A 21,353-nucleotide genomic window follows, 5' to 3' on the forward strand; every position below is an offset into this window, starting at 1 on the left:
TTTTGTGGGGTAACTATTTGGAAAAACTATATTACAAACCTACAGCCCTTCCTTTATTTGTGTGTACATTGATTATACTCGTACATGATGTTTTGGGCTGAGCTTCATGACCCACAAAGGCTCGTTCTGTGTCCGACATATAACATTACAAACTTGTTTTGACTGAAGGGGACACAAATAACGGTTGTTGTTTTGCTGAGACTGTGCACGGTCGCCCCTGGGTCACTGCGGTGTTTTGATGAACATGTGAAAACTGAACAACAATGCGTCGCTATACATAACCTAATTTGCGTTATAAAACCTATTTGGATGACAATACTTTATGCTGTGCCATCAAACTGCCACTTTATATAAAAGGACAGCGGCGCGGAGAGCGTCTATTGAGCGCCAGTCTGGCCCCCAGCGACGAAACAATGGGAAAGGTGAGTTTGTTATGTGTTCTTACTGTGAATATAGTAATCTTCAAAATATTTTTTAACATCGAGCGTCCATAATTAATCAGTTTTTCGACGAACGTTCGCAGATCATTTTCTACGAGGACAGGAATTTCCAGGGTCGGCACCATGAGTGCATGAGCGACTGTGCCGACCTGCACCCTTACTTCAACCGCTGCAACTCCGTCAGGGTGGAGAGCGGCTGTTTCATGGTGTACGAGAGACCTCAATACCTGGGCCACCAGTCCTTCCTCCGCAGGGGGGAGTACTCCGACAACCAGCGCTTGATTGGCATCAATGACTGCATCCGCTCCTGCCGCATGATTCCCATGGTAAGCCTCAGACGATATTAAAGAGGTATCAGGTCAAGTAAAGGGGAAAACTGAAAAGGCAATGATACATCATTTAATCTTACTGCTACCTTTATGTTAAGGCTTAGCACAATGTACAACTTAAGGAAAATGAAAGAGTAGCTAATGGTATGTTTTCCTGGAAGATGTTAAAAACAGTCCCTCAAATCAGGAATACAATATAATTAGGTGTGAACAGCATTGCCTCATACATATTCTTGTTCCTGCAGCACCGTGGTTCCTACAAAATAAGATTGTATGAGCGTCCAGACATGAGCGGCCAAATGCATGAGGTGAGCGATGATTGCCCCAGCGTCCAGGACCGCCTGCGTATGTCTGACGTCAACTCGTGCAACGTGGTGGACGGCCATTGGCTGCTGTACGACCAGCCGAACTACAAGGGCCGGCCCTACTACCTGAGACCTGGAGAGTACCGTCGATCCTTGGACTGGGGAGGCGCCAGTTCAAGGATCGGCTCTCTCAGGCGAATCACAGACTTTAATTAATAGTCTTTTCAAACCTTTTTCCTGTCTCTGTTCTCAATAAACATGCTGGGCTGAAACTGTGTGTGTGTCTCTGTATATAGACATGAAAACGTATTTGAGCTTGTATTCTTGTCTCTTTCCTTTAAGTAGCTTATAGCTAGCTTATATTTGCTTTGTCCACTCCAAAACATGTGCATCAAAGACGCCCAAGTAACATTTTAAATCCCCTCACCACTCTCAACTCAAACAGCCCAAAGAAAACAAAAGCACCAGTTGACAGAACATTGGTTATTGTATAGATTTATTGACAGTACTTCACATAAACAGTTTCTGGACATCACACAGCGATACGTCTGATGGATCCCACCCGAGACGTGGTGCTTCCCCACTCATTAAACCTCCTGTATTCCCCGGGGTTCATCAGGTATTGGCGTCCCCTGTAGTTGGGGTGTTCGTAGAAGATCCAGTAACCGTCCCTCACGTTGCAGGAGTAGACGTCGTTGTGGTTGAATCGTTCGTTCAGCGACGGGCAGTCGTCAGTCAGCTCCATCGTCTCTCCTCCTAACTCTGGCCGCTCGTATATCATTATCCTGTGAGAGCTTTGGGACTGCAAGAAAATACTGTATTACCCTCTAGATCAGTTAAGACTTATTGTAAAGTGAAAGGGATAAGATAAGAAGTACTTTGTTGATCCCAAGTTGGGAAATGTTTGTGTTGCAGCAGCATAAAACGATATTGTACAATAAAAATAATTATAATAATATACCGTAGGGATCAAACGGCAGGATCGCACACAGTCGTTGAACCCCATCCATTGCTGGTAGTCGGGGTACTCGCCCTTCTTTAAGAAGTACTGGTACCCCATATATCCGGGTCTTTCAAAAACCATCCAATCACCGCCGTCCACTTTGATGGAGTTGCAGCGGCTGAAGTGGGAATGCAGGTCCGAGCTTTCGCTGCCGCACTCGTAGGAGCGACCCTTGAAATTCCTGTCCTCGTAGAATATAATCTGAAATGTAGATGCCTCAAATTAAGAGAAGTGTGCATACTATACCACTTGAAAGATTACTCACCGATTTGGGATGAATAATCCGTGCAGATATGCGGCACACGGCAGAGACTTACCTTGCCCATTGTGTCGGCTCACCTTCGTCACACTGAAGCGGCAGATGTGTGCTCCGTGCTGCCTTTATAACCCACGGATGACCTGTGTCATTGTGATTCAGAACAATGAGTGCGGCCGTCAGCTCTTTATCACAGAACTATTTTTTGTTTTGTGTGTGTTTGACTAAGCAAATCCGCTGTTTTGAGCAGTTGCTTTGAAATCGCTCTGGTAGATGGTATATGGAGTGAATTAGATGAAGAAAACACTACAAATTAAATCTTTAAACATACATGTATTGATCGGAATGAATTGTTATTACATATTACATATAAAAATGTACACAAGGCACTGCTGATATTTGTTTGTACAAAGTTTATTTATGCATCTCCATATTTACATATATATTTATCTTTGTACATTATAACACGTACTATACAATTGAAAGCTGTTAATGCATATGCTCATGGCACTGTATGGAGGCTTTAAACATGTTAACGATCAACTTGACTGAAATGTATTTTTTTGTATAACGTAGATGCAGGATCGAATATTCAACACCCTGTGAAGTGAACTCAGCTTCTGCCTTTCCTCTGAACACAGCAGCAGCCTTTTATATGATGACTGTTATTCTCCGCATGTCAGCACAACAACATACTGCACAGAGTCACCAGCATTTTCAGTTTTGTTTGCATTTAATCCCCCCCATAGTGTGATACGCTCTCTAGACTAAGCCCTGGAATACCGTTTCATTATAGAATGCATGATCAGTTTCGTACAGTAGAGCTGCTCAACGAAAAGCAAACGCATTAATCATGATTTTGCATTTAGGTGCATCTTATGTACAATAAATGGCTTAACATATGCAAAAGAAATGCACATATAGTAGACCATATACTGTATTTTTAGACCCCTCTTTATATATTTTCTATTATTATATACAGTCTATGAAAAAAACGTCTGATAACGGTGCAATATTCACTCTAATTGTACGCTTTGCAACTGCCTTCTTATGATTATCAAGTCTTAAAATCAACTTAAAACTAGAAATATTTATTAGAAAACCTATATGTCCTTTGCAAAAAATATCTATTGTATATGTGTGTGCTCCTGTCATCCATCTACTCTCTAAAGTAGCCATAAAATCTCCCTTTTTATATTAAACCTTAAACTATTACTCACTGCTATATCAGGGTGTCCGCAGGGTCTTAAAAAGTATTAAAAGTTGATAAATCAATTTAGCGAAAATGAAGGCTATTAAAAAGTATTAAACGGCATTTTCCAAGGTATTACATTTTGTAGCTTGTTTTTCAATAAGTATATAAATTGTCCAAAGAGGTTGTATTCTACAGTCTGCCTGAATGTAATCATTGCGTAGGTGTGTAGTGTGATTCTGTGTAGTTTATTTATGGCATCCCGTTGGATTTGACGTCATCTGAACAGGACATCGCACGCTCACTGCTTGATCGGTCCGTTTACGCCGGTTGTTAAACAACATGGTTATGGGGAAATGCAAGTCTGCGTCCAAATGGTTGGAAGATAAGGAAGAAGGACAATCAATACTGTATATAGTCAATGTGAGGTAAAGTGTGTCGCCAATGTAACCGGTTAGAACTCCAAGTGGCGATGAGGTCTTAAAATGTATGGAAAGGGTCTTAAAAAAGGTCTTGAAAGGAATTACATGTGACTTCAGGATTCCTGCTTATACCCTGTATATTCATCAATCAATTACTTTTTAACAACCTTGTTTGAATCACTTTCTTTGTATGTGATTGGTTTGTTGTAGTATATTAGGGTTCATTCAATCTTCTATTAAATAAAGGGAAATAGAGAATTTGACCAAATCTATGCTGGCTTTAACAGAAATATCAGACATATTTGTTTGGAGTTGTCGCCTTGCAAACACATCCCCCACCTAATCAGATCATTGATTTAGATAGATTGCATATGCACCCAATATGAAGTCTTTACAGATTCACATTTGGGTTGCTGTAAATTTGCTGAACCAGCTTTCACCCCAAGTTTGCATTTGTATTCTTGTTTAAGTAAATTAAAATGCCTGTTTGACTCAGACATTAAATGTAAGTACATCTATTCCTGAAACTAAATACCACTGCCTGAGCCAAACAGTGACTTATGGAAGTTGTGTTCAGAAAGAAATCCACCATAATTATGCGGCAAATCATTTTATTGTGCCCATCACACAGGTATAGAGGTAAATTCATCGTGGCTGGATTGCACAGTACAACTGGAACTACATGCAAACAATGCACAAATCACAGTTTCAGGATAAAAACAAGGCTTCTTCATATTTTTTTTATCGCCTCTCACATCTTGTTAATGTTAATAAAACAAAGCATCTGCAAAACCTATTAGCTAGAAGTGATTAGACAGATTCTGTGATGCGTCTGATGGAGTTAAACTTCATGTCTTCGCTGTTCATCTCTTTGAGGTTCCTGTACTTTCCCGGCTTCAGATAAGACATCCTGCCCTCGAAGTTTGGCTGCTCGAACATCAGCCAGTATCCCTCCATCACGTTGCAGGACTGCATGTCCGACATCTGGTATTGATCCTGGATGGAGTCGCAGTCGTCGGTCAGCTCCTGCATCTGCCCTTCGAAGTTCGCCCTCTCGTAGATCCTCATCTTGAAGGGTCCCTTGTGCTGTTAAAGTACACAATGTCAAATGAAATATATGCGTAAATCTAATAAGATAGGTATGAAAACGCTACAGGTCTAGATAGGAAATTGGAACAAGCTTAATTTAGAAATCTAATTGGTTGCAACGCTAAATAGGAAGCTAACAATCAGTTTAATTCTATTAAAAGTCATCCTTTTGAAAACTGTATGAATTAAATTGCAGCATTTGTTCTAAAAACTCTTATAGGCATTGCTAGATAGCCAGCTAGCTTTTGAGCAAATGTGACAAAAAACCCAACCCGATAAAGCTAGCAGTCCCTTCCCTATTTACCCATCGTGGAAATATCACTACTGGAGGCACAGAATTGAATTTGATCCGGATATCTTCATCTGCTTCTGGGTAAGACTACCACCAAACATATTTCTCATGTCTCTTTCCATTACTGATTGCCTCTGTCTGTTCTTTGTTAGTAATATTGTGCTCATGCTTTACCTCAGGGACCATGCGGCAGGACTGAATGCACTCATTGAAGCCGATGGTGTTCTGGTACTCGGGGTACTCTCCCCTGGTGAGGAGGTGCTGCTGGCCCGTGAAGTTGGGCTGATCGTAGACCATGAACGTCCCGCTCTCCACCCTGCAGGAGCTGCATCGGCCCAGATGAGAGGAGATCTCAGAGCAGTCGCTCATGCACTCATAGGAGCGACCCTGGAAGTTCCTCCCCTCGAAAAAGACAATCTAGAGAGAGAGAGACACACATTGGGTAATTACCTCTGAGAGCTAAAAGTGAGTGCTGTTCAGTTTACACACAGTTGCATAGCAGAAACTACAGCATTTTACTACATAGAATCATTATTAGTCCCACAGAGGGGACATTGTTACAGCAGAAGAGAGCCAAAAGCAGCTTAATGTTAACTAAGAAGCATGCATAAAATAATATTAAAGTTACACAAATACAAACATCCTGTAACAGTTCTGAAGATATAGCAGCCAGGTATATACAGTATAATATTTAGCAGTAAATAGATCAGGCTGTTCTGCTCCCTTCATTACCTTTCCGCTCATGGTCTCGGTTTTTGATTTCTGTTGTTCTACCCACTGGCGCGCTGGCTTTTATGCATCATGTGACATCAAAAGAATCTGCCCCTCAATTGTACAAAATACCACGAGTCAGCTCATCGGCATGGAAGTCCCTACTGTATTATACATGGTGGCTGTGCACAGATTAAACAGTAGTGGTGCAGATTTCACAGTCACAAAGCAAACTCTAGTTATTGCATTACTTTTGTTTTCAGTTTCATTATATGGGAACAGTATATAGTGGATAAACGAGGTAAAATTATACTAAATGCATTGACTTAAGCTCAAATACATCACTTTTGAAGCAGAAAAAACACAGTTCTTCCTTAACAAAAGTAGAATTCATGAAACACAGCTTAGTTCAATACACTGAGGATTTTTGCTGCCATTTGCTGCTATGATTTTTACTTGTGACACATCTTTGCACATGTAATTGGTGCCTAAAATAGGAATCCCAGCATGTTGTGGTTCTGCTTATCTTTCAGCCACAATGCCCTCTTGTGCAAAATGTTATTTATAGAACACTACAATACTATCTGATTACATTCATGCTTCTCGGAGGTAGAAAGCATCCAATTTAGGACACTGTGTTGTCAGCTTGTACACATTATAACGCAAAATATAACATGCATTCATGTTCTCATGGGCATAAAACCTATTGAATTAAAATAACCAGTGTGTAGGATTTAGGGGGGTTTATTGACAGGAATGGAATATCATTTTCATAACAATGTTTTTATTAATCACTTAAAACTAGGGATGGGTATCGTTAAGGTTTTAACGGTACTACTACTTTTATCGATACCGCTTATCGGTCCGGTCTTTTAACGGTACTCTTATCGGTTCTTTTGGAGAGAAAAATTAGGTAAACTAACTATATGTTGTATGTCAGGGACTACGGATGGAAATTAGCTCAAAGCTAAAATCCGGCATATTTACACTTGAAGCATTATTTGTCTAAAGTGTTCATTAATGTGCATTGTCCCTATTCAAATAAACAATTAAATGAAAATTAACAAATTGTGAACAAAACTAACATTGCTTTTTATTTAAATGAAATACATAATATTTCACATCAACAGAAACAACAACGTTTTAACAAATCATATTAAATAATCTGATGACAGAACTGTGAACAGAATGGCTGAAACTTTAACAAACTAAATAACTCAGTTCCCTCTAATCATTAACCCATGTTTGAATCATTGAGTTAGCTCCGTGTGTTGCTGCTAGCATACATAATATACCTGACGTGGAAACGTTACTCGTGGATGGGGCTACAGAGCTACTAGAGAGACAGTCGAACCCGGTGCATTTCTCCGTCTGAACGTGGTGCACTTTTGCAAGATGTTTAGACAAATTGCTCGTGTTACCGCCCTGACATGCTAAACTCTTATTGCACTTTAGGCAACGAGCGAGACGGGTAAAGTTTAACCACACCTCGGAGCGCGTTCTCTCCGCCATCGCCTCCGTGTGTGTGTGTTGCTGCATGTAGCAGCTGCGTGTGTGTAAACTGCCCCGCCCCCTCGCACACAGGCGGGGGAGAGAGATCTCTCGTCTGGATTGGAGAGATCGAAAATACAAAAAATGACGCATTTTGCAGTCTTTTTGCGTATTAGAAACGGAGTTGGCGACACTAAAACTGCAATATAATGTTTGTGTAGCAATAATACACATGACATATTTTTTAGATGTCTCCAGTACCGATAAAAAGACCGATAACGTCGGAGCTTAACGGTATCACGGTCTTTAATAATTCAGCCCCGGGGCCCGTTTAATACTTAAAACTAAGAATCGTGTTTTCTATTGGCTTAGATTGGGAACAATTAATCTTTCACCATGTTTCTACAGTAGCCCAGAAGGGACAGACCAAACTCCAGCCCTATAAAGGACCCTTTTAGGTGTTTTACGTTACCTTAAGTTGCTTTGCCGTCTGCAACCTCATAGATTTATGTTATGTTCTGAATTAGGAACCGTTGCAATGACGGTAGTAGACGAACATTTCTTGGGAGTTTTGGTAAAAAGGTTATCCACTAAAACCTTTAAAATGGAGGTGTGTGTGTGACTTGAATGTTAATGAAGTTAAGGCCTAATGTCTGTCGAATCATGTGTGATTTACTTGGTTTGAAATAGCTGCAATTGGTCCAACTATTGGCCAATTATGAACAGGCCAGTTTGAACCGGGCACTGCACTACGTAAGGGATAATGTGCAGCGAGGCAGTCATTATGGGGAAAAGAACACCCGACAGGCTCATCAGGGAGCCCGACGCGATTACACGGCCATATACTAAACAAACTAACGACTCGACTCCCAATATTAATTGAAATGATTTTATTGACTTAAAAATGATCGTATTTCTTCCGATAAGAAAAAAAAAAACTCCGTTCCACGGCTGGAACTGCGACAACCACAACTTTATGGCAGCACTGTCCAACTCTGTTCACAGTTTCTGATCCACTAACAAGTCCCTAAACACTGCAGAGCCCATACCGTGTTCCTGTTACGGGCCGTCTCCACGGCAGCGTTAAAAAATCTTGAAACGCTTCTGCCCATTCACTTTGAATGGGGTGACGTCACTTTTTTTCGCTTTCGCCGAAATGCATTGTGGGCAGGCGAGCGGAGATTCTCAGGATTTTCAAGATCCAAAGTTGAACAATGTTCAACTTTTGAAGCTGAGGAGGAAGCGTCAGCCAATCAAATCCCGTGTACGCAAATCTGACAGTTCAAGCTCTAGCCAATTAAACGGCGTGTATGCTGGGAGAGATATCCCGCAGATCATTTCCTCATATTCCAAAAAATGGAGGAGAAATTAGCGGTAGCGAATCAATCACCCGGTGCTTTATGACCAGACCTACCGGGATATAAACCGGAGGAGCCAGGCATGGAGGGAGGTGGCAGAGACAGTGGTATGTTTTCGCCTGTTTTGGGGAGTTTATATCCAGTTTACTTCGGGCTTTTTGGCTTCGTATGTCGCGGGCGGGAGATTCATGTGATTGGTTGATCGCAAAAAAATCCCCAAGCTTCAGATACGCCCACCTCCAAGATTTTTTTAACGCTGCCGTGGAGACGGCCCGTCAGTGTTTACTTCCTCTCTGCCTTCTTCTGGGGATTTATCTGACGTCCAGCGCTCCGTCTTTTACCCTCTTTTACTTTCTCTTTCTTGATCCTCCTTAGCAACGGCAGGAACTGCTTCGATAGCGTTTTTGAGGAGCTTTTTGATTACAGATTTGAAAAAAATCGTTGCTTGCTTTAAAAGTAGCACAATTTATTATGTCAAAGCTTGGAAAGTATCTAGATATCCCTGCCCTAATAGAGTGGCGAAGTCCCTCCCCTTCCGGTTGAGCCCCATGGGACCTTATTTCGGAAAAGTTATGCATTGAAGTCAATGGAGAGAGAAAGATTATCTTTCGATCCCGTTTGAATTGTGCCACGAATTACACATATGATGTTTGTAAATTTAAAAGATAATTTTGCAAGTCAAAAAAAAAATGTGTCGTAAAACTGTGAAGTAACACATTTGTTTGTGTGAAACGCTAAATGAACTACATCTCTGGTCAACCACACACGTCACCAAGATGGCCGTCACTACTGTCTTGTCAACAAACGATTGACTATCACCACAATGAAACACGTCCTGAAGAATGTCATGCAAAGCTGCCTGCCTGCCTTCCTTTGATTCTCTCTGAACTGCCTGGTCGTTTTAATGTTTAATGTCAACCATTTGTGCAGATAGCATGAAGTAGAAAAGATCGCCGATGCTAACGTTAGCGTTAGCATTTCTCCCCCGGAATTAAATGGTGTATTATAGAATGATCACACCGGTGACAGTACTATTCAAAGGGTTCACGAAATATGACTACTACTCTTACTGTTTAACATTTTGGGTTACTTAATGTTACTTCATGTTAAGGCTAATAAAAATGACAAGGCTGTAATGCTAACTAACGTGCTAGCTACTAGCTAGGTAGCTAACTTGATCAAGCCACTCCTGGTCGTTTCATCAGACGGGAAGCAAAAGAACGAGCAAGACCCATTGCTGGTATAATAACAACCTGGTACTAAGCACACAGGCATCTTGTTAAAGTTATCTTATCTTAGCCAGCGCCATATAGATAGATTATATCTATATTGCGCTGATTTTAGGTATCTGAATGGTGGAGGAAAACAATTGTGACATCACTTACGCGACTCTGGGATTTGTAGTCTTTCTAGTTACGTATTTTTCATAGTCTTATATTTCAACAGTTTTACGACAAACTGTGACTTTTTTTACATGGAAATGATTTTTTAAGATTGACAAACATCATATGTGTAATTCATGGCACAATTCAAACGGGATCGAAAGATAAGTTTTCTCTCCCCATTGACTTCAATGCATAATTTTTCCGAAATAAGGTCCCATACCCCGGAAGTAAGTGGGAGGGACTTCGCCACTCTATAGAATTGCCATGAATTACACATATGATGTTTGTCAATCTTAAAAAATCATTTCCATGTAAAAAAAGTCACAGTTTGTCGTAAAACTGTTGAAATATAAGACTATGAAAAATACGTAACTAGAAAGACTACAAATCCCAGAGTTGCGTAAGTGATGTCACAATTGTTTTCCTCCACCATTCAGATACCTAAGATCAGCGCAATATAGATATAATCTATCTATATGGCGCTGGCTAAGATAAGATAACTTTAACAAGATGCCTGTGTGCTTAGTACCAGGTTGTTATCATACCAGCAATGGGTCTTGCTCGTTCTTTTGCTTCCCGTCTGATGAAACGACCAGGAGTGGCTTGATCAAGTTAGCTACCTAGCTAGTAGCTAGCACGTTAGTTAGCATTACAGCCTTGTCATTTTTATTAGCCTTAACATGAAGTAACATTAAGTAACCCAAAATGTTAAACAGTAAGAGTAGTAGTCATATTTCGTGAACCCTTTGAATAGTACTGTCACCGGTGTGATCATTCTATAATACACCATTTAATTCCGGGGGAGAAATGCTAACGCTAACGTTAGCATCTGCGATCTTTTCTACTTCATGCTATCTGCACAAATGGTTGACATTAAACATTAAAACGACCAGGCAGTTCAGAGAGAATCAAAGGAAGGCAGGCAGGCAGCTTTGCATGACATTCTTCAGGACGTGTTTCATTGTGGTGATAGTCAATCGTTTGTTGACAAGACAGTAGTGACGGCCATCTTGGTGACGTGTGTGGTTGACCAGAGATGTAGTTCATTGAGCCTTTCACACAAACAAATGTGTTACTTCACAGTTTTACGACACATTTTTTTTTTTTTTACTTGCAAAATTATCTTTTAAATTGACAAACATCATATGTGTAATTCGTGGCACAATTCAAACGGGATCGAAAGATAATCTTTCTCTCTCCATTGACTTCAATGCATAACTTTTCCGAAATAAGGTCCCATGGGGCTCAACCGGAAGGGGAGGGACTTCGCCACTCTATGCCAACGTAACTGGCAACTGAATATGTTTTGCCGTTTGATGTCTATGTCTGGACCGTTGCGTAAAAAGGAGGGTTTCTGCCCCGTTACTTCTCCGCTGTTTTCTTGTCCCAGTTTGCTTTTCGGCCAAACTGTATACAGTTCAATCGAACAGACTTATTTGTGCAGATGTGAGCGTCCTTAACAACGGTCAATAAGTGCTTGACAGCGGTCTGTACTACTGGATTAACAACGTGTCACGTGTTCTGAATTGACCAATCAGAATCGAGTATTCAACTAAACCATGTAATAAATAGTAATATTAACATTATTTAAAAATGCTTTATAGTGTGGAATCAAAGAGGTATGAAATGTTTTATAAATGCGTTTAAGATAAATCTTTATTCAAGAATCATAATCTATCACTAGCAAAGTATGTAGTCTGACTCCACATAAAGTAAAACTACAAAACAGCAGAGAGATACTTCAAAATATGGTTTTTATTCTTCACCCACAGTTTCTTTAATTACACAACAATCAGCACATGTCCATGATGCGCCTGATGGAGCTCATTCTGGACATGTTGCTTGCTGCAGAGTCTCTGAGGCTCCTGTACTCTCCGGGCCTCACATACAGCATCTTGCCTCTGAAGTTGGGCTGCTCGAACATCAGCCAGTGGCCGTCCATCACTTGGCAGGACTGGCAGTCAGACATTAGGAAACGATCCTGCAGAGACTCAATGTCGTCAATCAGCTCGTGCATCTGGCCTCCGTAGTTCTCCCTTTCGTAGATCCTCATCCTGAAGGGGCCCCTGTGCTGTTGGAGAAAAACAAGGAGAGCATATCAATACAATGCTTTTCTAAAATACCTTTCTTGAGTAGTTTGCCATCTTCATATTTGGTTCAAACTTCTCTTCAAACTTCTTACCGTGGGGATATCATTCCAATGCTTTTCTAAACTACCTTTCTTGCACTGGAGGCGGAGTTTGCCAGCTTTAAATTAGCCAAACATGTCTTTGGACCGTTCAAATGTATCTTTGAACTTCTTACCGTGGGGACCATGCGACAGGAGCGGATGTTATCCATCATAGCCATGCCCTGCATTCCCATCATGCTTCCCATGCGCTGGAAGTCGGAGTACTCCCCTCTCTTCAAGAACACCTGATTGCCCATGTAGTTTTGGCGGTCGTACACCACGAAGCAGCCGTTGTCCACCCTGCAGGAGTTGCAGCGGTTCAGGTGCATGTGGATGTCGGTGCAGTCGCTGCTGCACTCATGGGAACGACCCTGGAAGTTCCTTTCTTCATAGAAAATAATCTGCAAACAAAAAACATGCATGAAAAGTTAGATTAGTGAGTTTAATAGACTTTTACTGCACCAATTATACAAACATGTGATATTATGTACCCTGCCCATGGTTACGCTTTTAGTTTTAGCAAATGATGACAACCCAGCGCCACTTTTATATACAGTATCAGCTGCAGACCACTTCACACACCTTTGTGCGAAACATCATGACTCATCACGAGGTTCACGTGGCCTTGCTTTCATTTTTAACAGCCCACCTGAATAGTTATTGTATGTTAAATGTAGTTTCGAGAGGTCAATTCAGGTCATAACAGAAGCAAAACAATCCTCAAATGACGTTTTTAAATGTAGTTGTATTTAATAGTTGTTCACCTCTTAAGGAATGCACATGAATAAATAGTTGACGTTTCTAGAAGCACATATAAACCCAATATTCACAATAACTATTGCAGAATCTGACATACAGTGAAATCTGCCACCCTATGGTGCTGCGCAGAGCCACAATATAGAGTGATGACTCAAAGGTTTCAGCACAAGCCATGTGGAAATGCTACGGCCGTGCGATGTATAAAAAGGGAAACAGGTCGATGTTGAAGCAGTACATCTGAAATTAGCACACAATAATCATGGACATGGGCAGGGTAAGTGAAGCTTTGGAAACATCACAGAAACATGGAAGAGATGTTATCTGGAAACTCAGGTCCACATTGTTGTTTGCAGATCACATTCTATGAGGAGAAGAACTTCCAGGGTCGCTCCTATGAGACCAGCAACGACTGCCCTGAGCTCACCTCCTACCTGAGCAGGTGCAACTCCTGCAGGGTGGAGAGTGGCCTCTTCATGGTCTACGAGAAGCCCAACTTCATGGGCCAACAGATGCTGGTGAGGAGGGGCGAGTACCCTGACAACCAGCGCCTGATGGGCATGACTATGAGCGACTGCATCAGGTCCAGTCGCATGATCCCCACGGTAGGTTTATCGCACTCAGCTGCAATAAGTAAGCCACAAATTACAATTACTTTGTGGTTGCAACAAAAACAACTTTGTAAATTGGCTGAGCTGATATTGGACTATCATCAATTTTAAAATCAGCATTTCTATTGGTCGACAGCACAGGTTAAAGTTAAGCAAATGCAAAATGCTTGCAGGAAATCGCAACTTGAAATTACATCCGTCATAAAATATTCTAAACTCAGGTTGCATTTGCTGAGGAAGCCTGTGAATTTGATGGGAACATGGCTGCCATTAATGGTATTAAATAACAAAATTAATATTGTAACGTCTGCCCAGTACTTAGGCCCAGAACCAGTGTTGTTACAATAGTGTTTTATCAACCATCACAGTGGTTTTTGTCACAATAACAGGTTGTTTTCTTGAGATAATCCGGGCATTAACACATGGATCTGATGTTTTAATGCCCTGATTATCCTGACGTATCTTCACCTACAGCACAGGGGACCCTTCAGGATGAAGATCTACGAGAAGGAGAACTTCGGAGGCCAGATGCACGAGCTGATGGACGACTGTGACAACATGCAGGATCGTTTCCGCATGAACGAGTGCCAGTCCTCCAATGTGATGGAGGGCCACTGGCTGATGTTCGAGCAGCCCAACTACAGAGGCAAGATGATGTACCTGAGGCCAGGAGAGTACAGGAACCTCAGAGAGATGGGGATGAGCAACATGACCAAGTTCAGCTCCATGAGGCGCATCATGGACTCCTGTTAACTCTGAATGTACGGGGAAATAAAGAAAGCTGAAATCTAAATGTTCTGATTGTAGACTTTGTGCAAGCATGTTCTGAAAACACAAGCATTCACACATAACTCTAGACAAATGGTCATTAGTTTTCTTATTTTCAACACTAACAGGGTCAAAAACAGGGATTTGTATGGACTGAACAAAGATGATATTATGTTTTAAAAGATATCCTCCCGTTATGCAAATCAGACTATTATTGTCCACACATTTAAACTCCACGGCCAAAGTTGGTAACACACACTTCCTGTTATAAGTTCAAGCTCTAAACTAAAACTAATACATTCACTTAACGTGTACAATTGGTGGAGTTATCCTATGACTATCTCTAAGATTTATCAGTCAGTTTCTTCATGAAGCTGCTATTTTTCTGCTTGTTTCTCCTGTTGAAGAGGGTACAGGAAAATAGTTAATAAAAACAAGTACACTGAAGCCAATAACACACATTTTACACCCAAAATGAACAGCATGCATGTGGTTTACCGACAGTATTCCTGCAACTTTACCTAGATTAGTGTCGGATTAAAGAACAGGAAGGGTCCAAACTCCAAATGGTTCATCCTCAGAGGAGCATGAATGTACAATCTGCCTATTAGATCTTATATTTCTTGTGTACAAATGGGATTATTATACATTGTAGAATAGTCCTGACTGGATCTAGAGGCTAGTTGGATTCATCCTCTGGGAATTAATTATAATTTTGAATTGAAAGACAGTATTATTGTTATTTAGCGCTAGTCTTTTTCCATATTCAGATCTAAATGCTCAACAGTAGTTTGGATTAATCTGATGTTTTGCTTTTTCTGAGGTCGCTTAACATCAATATCATAACTATTATCAAACTAAAACAACGAGCCACTATTTCCAAGGTCAAGAGTGCACCGTGTTTAATATAAAGACCTTTTTCTTTGTCTAAAAGGACAATTCTCGACTCACTGACTCAGCTCGTTTCATATCAAACCAGATGTCTGGCAGTGCCGTTGTTTTGTCAGCTCGCTTTGCTGCAATGCTTTCCACTTTGCATTGTTCAGGAAAACAGGATTCCCAGCTTCAGAACAATGTGATAAACCTGGATAAATATCTGAATCACTGATTGATTTATCCAGGTGACACAAAGCAAACCATGTGCTGAAAACTAATAATGAAGTGACATTTTTTATATTTAATACCACATATTTAATGAAGCATCAAACTGTTAATGCCATATTCTTCTAAATGTGTATACTCATTGATCTGATATGTCAATTTATTGAAACCTCATACTACTCTTTGCACTTTGTGGTTGGATGCATGCTTAATTTTGTTGTACTCATTTGGGAAAACTATGCGCATGTCTCTTAAAACTTTGCTCAAGTAAAAGCCATTTCACCGCCTTGTACACATATGTTGTTGGTTCAGATCCGTTTCTACCAGGACGAATACTTCCAGGGTCGATTCCCAAAATCTGATAATGACTCCAGCAACATGCGCACCTCAGCCGCAGCGGTAAGTGAGTATACGTTAAAAACTAAATTAGATATGTCTACAGTATCATTTAATCAATGTGCCTGTTAGTTTTATTTGTATTCGGTGTTGCCAATGAGATATGCAATATCAATCATGTCATATGAGACTGAGTGCATCAAATAATACAGTTTGAGATAAAACACATTGACATCATTCATTCACAATTTCTGCATCACCCACAGGAGAAATCAAACAGCAGCCATGGATTTTAAAACAATTGCAGCCTCAGCTAATGTGGCAAAGTTAATGGAGAGCTCATTTGCATGACAATCGTTTTCCTGCCAGTGCATTTCATCCGCCTGTATAATAAAGTGGAGCATCGGGGATGGAGGGAGAACGAGGCGCTTTGATTTGATCGTGTGAGGAGGAACAGAAGGTGACCATGGAGCGCACAGGGAAGGTGAGAATAACGATCATAGGATGCACCACATGCTAAATGCTGTATGTCATTTAAAGAGCTTTTATGCATGCACTTCAGGCAGGAAAGGGCAGCATCTTCCTTAAAACCTCTTCTTAAGACTGTTATTTATGGCTGTCTCTTAATTGATGATGATTGATATGTTAAAGTGGACCGATCATGCTATATTTGAATAATATAGTGTAGGACCATACCTATATAAGGCATATTTATACTTTTTTTTTTTCAAAATACCAAACAGATCATGCATTTTAGCCATGCCTCATTTCGCTCAATTTGACAATTTCTAGCTCTGGGCAGATTCAGTGAGAACAGCACCACCTACAGGCCTGGCATATGTACTACAGCGCACCAGCGCTTTCGAACGGCAATGTCCGTAGCTGTCTCCTCCTGATTGGTGGAGTTGGCCCAATAGCCGTAGCGCCACCGTCCTGACGTCAGGACAGTGTTCAAATCTGGATCAGTTTTTATCAGATCCGTTGCAGCCCCTTTTTTTAGAGATTTGGGTATGGAGGAAAATAGAGAGGGTTGTGTTTTCTGACACTTGGTGAGTTCCCTGGAACACCGGGGACACATATTCATGTAGAAAAGACGTACACAAGTGCATTTTGCATGATAGGTCCCCTTTAAGTTGTGATTCCTAAAAAAACGTTCAAGGTACAAAAAAATCTAAATAAATACATTCTCAAATATTCTCTGTCATGTTCAACAGGGGCAAGAAGAAGCTTAACAAAAATGTTTCTGTTCCCCCTCTAGCGTACATTTTTGTGAAAATAAAAGATTAGGTCATCGTCATCATGTTCATCATGTTCGTCACAAAACAACCAAAAAAGAAATAACTTTTACAATGACAAGAAATAACAAGTATGAGTTCACAGGTCCTGCTCATCACCATTAATGATTTGGTTTCTAGATCATCTTCTACGAGGAGAAGAACTTTAAGGGCCATCACTATGAGTGCAGCGGCGACTGTCCGGAGCTCAACTCTCACATCCAGCACTGCAACTCCCTCCGGGTGGAGGGGGGGGCCTGGGTCCTCTACGAGAGACCCCAATACCTGGGATACCAGTACGTGCTCATGAGGGGCGAGTACCCCAACTACCAGAGCTGGAACGGCTTCAACGACACCATCCGCTCCTGCAGACTCATCAGACATGTGAGGAAATAGATTTAGCTGAGCTTATAGTATGTGTTTTAATGTTTTTATTGACATTTGTAGGGTTTATTTATTGTTCATTTGTAAATTCAACATGTATATTTTCTACTTTTTTGTTTATTTCTAGTCTTTTTAATTTGTCTTTTATGCTGCTGCAACACAAACGTTCTCCAAATTGGGAATAAAGTACTAAAGTAGAGATAAGATAGTACTTTATTGGAGAACATTTGTGTTCTTATCTTATCTTATTCAAAGCTCACTAACAAAACATTATCATTTCAGCCTTCCAGCATGCACAGGATCCGCATCTACGAGCGTCCGGACTTCAGCGGCCAGATGATCGAGTTCAGCGACGACATGCCCAACCTGATGGACCGCTGGCGCTACCGGGACCTCCACTCGGCGCACGTGCAGGACGGCGTCTGGGTTTTCTACGAGCACTCGAACTACAGGGGGCGCCAGTACCTGCTGGAGAAGGGCGAGTACAGACGTCCCGCAGAGTGGGGGGCGCTTCATCCCGCAGTGGGGTCCATCAGACGGGTGGTCGACTCGTCTTAAAATCACTTCCTGTTTCCCCACCTTCCTCCAGTCATTACCCCTGAGTTAACTTAATAAAAGCAAAGCAGCAGAATGGATGGGAGTGGTTTGAGTTATTGGGATTGTAAATGATAATGGAACAAATAGACAACATGCAGAAGGCAAGGCAAGGGTCAGGGTTTTAATATACATTTTTTACACCTGGATGTAACAGTATGACCTCATCGGGTCCGTCCTCCTGTGAAGTCAATATTCTACTTATTGGAAGTCAAACTGCAGCCGAATGGATGGGCGTGGTTTTATTTATTGGGATGGTGAATGATAATGGGAGAAATACACAGACATTTGTATTTTAGTGGGTTTAATTCTTATACACTGCTGTTGTGAATATCAACAGCTGTCGGATCACACGTGCATTTCTTATGATTATATTAGTTACGATCAAATGTAAAGACAAAGGCAGTATTCTACTTATGTGAAGTCAGTTTAGCGTCAACGTTGAAGGTCAAATAGCTACATAATGTTGCTTTAACAAACGAAAAAAATACAAATTGTGCATCCCTAGTTATTGGTGACCAAAAGCATCATGATGCTTCCTCTGAAGGACATGTATATGTACTCTATATCTCACTGAAATTAGACTTGTTTTGCACGACTTCATGTCATTTTTTTGCTGGTTTTTCTAGTAGCTGATGAGCACCCGGCTGCAAAATCCCTCTGATGATTCACGAGGATTCGCCAGCAGGGAGCGATGGTATGTCAGCAGCTATTGTTCTTTAGATGGAGCACAGACACAACAGAGTAAACAGAGTCAGGGCGTTGGACAGCAGCCACTTTCACTGGCTTTGTCTGTTTGAGCTTCATTAGGTACGTTACAGTACGTCTGTGCAATAGATAGTTTGACCTCTGACCTGCTGTAAAAGTGCTGCACAGCTTCTGGAAAAACACCATCTGAATAACAACAACAACTTAATACATTAATATTTTGATTTGATTTAGTACGTGTTAACAATCATCTGCAGACTTGATGGCCTGGTGGTGGAAGATGCATTGAGATCATTTACGTAAGGCGAGACACTACAGGCAAAATACATGTTTTGAGACTCTTATGCTTTAATGACATGTCTTATTTCAGACTTGTGATAAGAAAACAATCCAAAATACACATTTAGGAATTTATTTTGACTATGTAGTCCGTCTACATCTGTGGAGTCCTCCTAAATTAAACAAGGTTAGCATCAGATAATGTCTTGTTTGCATATTTAAACATGTAATACGTGCGTACATTAATGAACTGTAGACACTTCATAGTGATATCTATTAGTTACTCTGTTCACCTGTAAGTAGGATTACTGCAATATACAAATAGTTATGCATTAAAAACAGCCAACAGTCATTTAACATCAGTGATGGACGGAGACTTCAGAGCCATCTAGTGGTGCTAAAGCTCCATTACACAGGACAACAGGTTTTTATAGGCTTTAATGAAGAATCTAAATAATCATAAATATATAAACTACTCATTAAGTCTGATCATTAATTATCTAAAAGCAGATTTGTATCTTTAGTTTGGATTGATTATCTTAATTAAACGTGTGACCTCGACAAATAAGCAGATGTTTAGAGCTAACATAAACTTCCTTTTTAAGAGTCTTTTTTTGAGGGGTATGACAATTATGATACTCAAAATTCAATTTGAATGAGGTTTTGCATTTCTTTTCTCACATTTCACACCATGTACTGGAGTGCTGTACTTTTGCATTATGGCCACGTGCAGCGTTTATAAAATGCAATAAATAATTGTTGCCAAAAAAGAAGTCAGAAAGTACAATCATAAAAAGATACAGACAGCATTCAGGTAATAGATCTTCATTAAGGGTTAAAGAAACAGCATAATCTCAACCTGCAGACACATCTGATAAGACGGTGTAAGAGTGCAGTTTGTCATCATTTCCTGACACAGGATATGTTCGATCATATCTGGAGATCTGTCAGAGCGGATGAATACAAATGCGATGTGGTGTGTACAGAGTAGTGGACGTGTAAACAGGAGACGCTGCAAATCAGTTACAGAGCTGCTGACGATTGGACTGGAACTTTTTATCTCACACACACACACACACACACACACACACACACACACACACACACACACACACACACACACACACACACACACAGATCCAGTCTGGCATCCACCGTCGCTGATCAAGCAGTTTCTGAGAACGCAAACAATCACTGCAAAAAATAAAGTCCAGCCGTAGAGGTCAATTGGTCAAAAGTAAAAAAACTGGACTTCTTTATTTGAATAAAATAAGTACTAATGGGGTTTTAGTTGCAAATGTAATTACATCAACAATGAGATCATGCAAAATAGTTTAAAGAATACTGCAGAAATATGTGTTTTGCTATGTTGATTGTGTTTTAATGAATGAATTCAAAGTGTTCTCGTGTAGTCCTGTGCAATCATAAGCTGCAGACAGACGTACTATAGAGAATTAAGATGATTGACAGTTTTGTGACTAATCCACAATGCAGCAAAATATAACCTTCTGTCTTCTTTGTCCATTTTTGGATATAAATTCCTATCACAGCAATGTTTTTTAGACTGTTAAACACTGTATAACATGCTGACTGCTGGCCTATGAATACACTAAATACCAGACTTAATACATAGTCAGGTGGCGTGCTTCGTGATCGCTCTGCAGCGAATGGTAATGAAGTTGAAAGAGATCAAAGCGGTATTAAGAGTGGAGGGACTGCTTCGCCACCCACTGAGATGAATGCACTTTGGAGCAGTCATGTGTGACGTGGATTAAACCAAACATGCTGCAGCAAAACGAGAGGAAGTACAGTATTTCTTCACCTCGACAAAAGAGTTCTGATTATTAATGTTATGCACAGTTTTAAAAGGACAAAGGCACCTTCAGATTCTCTCAAATCCAATCTTTGTGATAATAAATCATATTATCTAGAGAAGTAATAGTGTTTGTACTCGTTTTGTAAAGGAATCTGGACTCCAAATGATTATGAAATTCATTCATATTCATATTAAATTGCAATTGTGTCGTATTTGCCAATACATTTTGGGTAAACTAAGTACAATAGGATTTGCATGTTGCTAAATTAATATCATAAAACTG

At 40.5% G+C, this 21,353-nt stretch overlaps 5 protein-coding genes across 6 annotated transcripts; 2 read left to right on the top strand and 3 right to left on the bottom strand.

Annotated features, from left to right (window-relative positions):
* Nucleotides 1-413: 413 nt before the first annotated feature.
* LOC117499234 (beta/gamma crystallin domain-containing protein 2-like) lies at nt 414-18,290 on the top strand. The gene is made up of 10 exons (XM_034151611.1): nt 414-422; nt 524-766; nt 1,015-1,286; nt 5,508-5,721; nt 13,556-13,804; nt 14,285-14,558; nt 15,948-16,078; nt 16,467-16,499; nt 17,431-17,673; nt 17,956-18,290. Exons 1-10 carry the CDS (start codon nt 414-416, stop codon nt 18,229-18,231), a joined length of 1,944 nt encoding a protein of 647 aa, XP_034007502.1. The 3' UTR covers nt 18,232-18,290.
* On the bottom strand, nt 1,584-2,403 carry LOC117498874 (gamma-crystallin M2-like). The gene is made up of 3 exons (XM_034151032.1): nt 2,395-2,403; nt 2,036-2,278; nt 1,584-1,876 (listed from the first exon to the last, which is right to left on the bottom strand). The coding sequence occupies exons 1-3, from the start codon at nt 2,401-2,403 to the stop codon at nt 1,607-1,609; spliced, it is 522 nt and encodes a 173-aa protein (XP_034006923.1). The 3' UTR covers nt 1,584-1,606.
* LOC117498872 (gamma-crystallin M3-like) lies at nt 4,553-6,072 on the bottom strand. Its single transcript, XM_034151029.1, has 3 exons — nt 6,061-6,072; nt 5,503-5,745; nt 4,553-5,033 (listed from the first exon to the last, which is right to left on the bottom strand). The coding sequence occupies exons 1-3, from the start codon at nt 6,070-6,072 to the stop codon at nt 4,758-4,760; spliced, it is 531 nt and encodes a 176-aa protein (XP_034006920.1). The 3' UTR covers nt 4,553-4,757.
* Nucleotides 12,052-12,943, bottom strand: LOC117498870 (gamma-crystallin M3-like). Its single transcript, XM_034151028.1, has 3 exons — nt 12,935-12,943; nt 12,578-12,844; nt 12,052-12,344 (listed from the first exon to the last, which is right to left on the bottom strand). Exons 1-3 carry the CDS (start codon nt 12,941-12,943, stop codon nt 12,066-12,068), a joined length of 555 nt encoding a protein of 184 aa, XP_034006919.1. The 3' UTR covers nt 12,052-12,065.
* Nucleotides 13,462-14,588, top strand: LOC117498873 (gamma-crystallin M3-like). Of its 2 annotated transcripts, none has more exons than XM_034151030.1 (3): nt 13,462-13,476; nt 13,556-13,804; nt 14,285-14,588. In XM_034151030.1, exons 1-3 carry the CDS (start codon nt 13,462-13,464, stop codon nt 14,561-14,563), a joined length of 543 nt encoding a protein of 180 aa, XP_034006921.1. In that variant the 3' UTR covers nt 14,564-14,588. The 2 variants fall into 2 exon arrangements, with proteins under 2 accessions (XP_034006921.1, XP_034006922.1); XM_034151031.1 differs by having other exon boundaries at nt 13,468-13,476; nt 13,556-13,815; nt 14,302-14,588.
* Nucleotides 18,291-21,353: the final 3,063 nt, after the last annotated feature.

This window comes from Trematomus bernacchii, unplaced genomic scaffold, assembly GCF_902827165.1.
Source record: "Trematomus bernacchii unplaced genomic scaffold, fTreBer1.1, whole genome shotgun sequence".
NCBI lineage: Eukaryota > Metazoa > Chordata > Actinopteri > Perciformes > Nototheniidae > Trematomus > Trematomus bernacchii.

Excerpts from the sequence above, each read along its gene's own strand:
- LOC117498873 (XM_034151030.1), top strand. Across the intron at positions 13,805-14,284 it reads CCAGTCGCATGATCCCCACG|CACAGGGGACCCTTCAGGAT; the intron begins GTAGGTTTATCG and ends CTTCACCTACAG.
- LOC117498872 (XM_034151029.1), bottom strand. Across the intron at positions 5,034-5,502 it reads CCTGCCGCATGGTCCCTGAG|CACAAGGGACCCTTCAAGAT; the intron begins GTAAAGCATGAG and ends GTACTTTAACAG.
- LOC117499234 (XM_034151611.1), top strand. Across the intron at positions 5,722-13,555 it reads TCATAGGAGCGACCCTGGAA|ATCACATTCTATGAGGAGAA; the intron begins GTTCCTCCCCTC and ends TGTTGTTTGCAG. Across the intron at positions 14,559-15,947 it reads GAGGCGCATCATGGACTCCT|TAAAAGCCATTTCACCGCCT; the intron begins GTTAACTCTGAA and ends ACTTTGCTCAAG.
- LOC117498870 (XM_034151028.1), bottom strand. Across the intron at positions 12,345-12,577 it reads CCTGTCGCATGGTCCCCACG|CACAGGGGCCCCTTCAGGAT; the intron begins GTAAGAAGTTCA and ends TTTCTCCAACAG.
- LOC117498874 (XM_034151032.1), bottom strand. Across the intron at positions 1,877-2,035 it reads CCTGCCGTTTGATCCCTACG|TCCCAAAGCTCTCACAGGAT; the intron begins GTATATTATTAT and ends ATTTTCTTGCAG.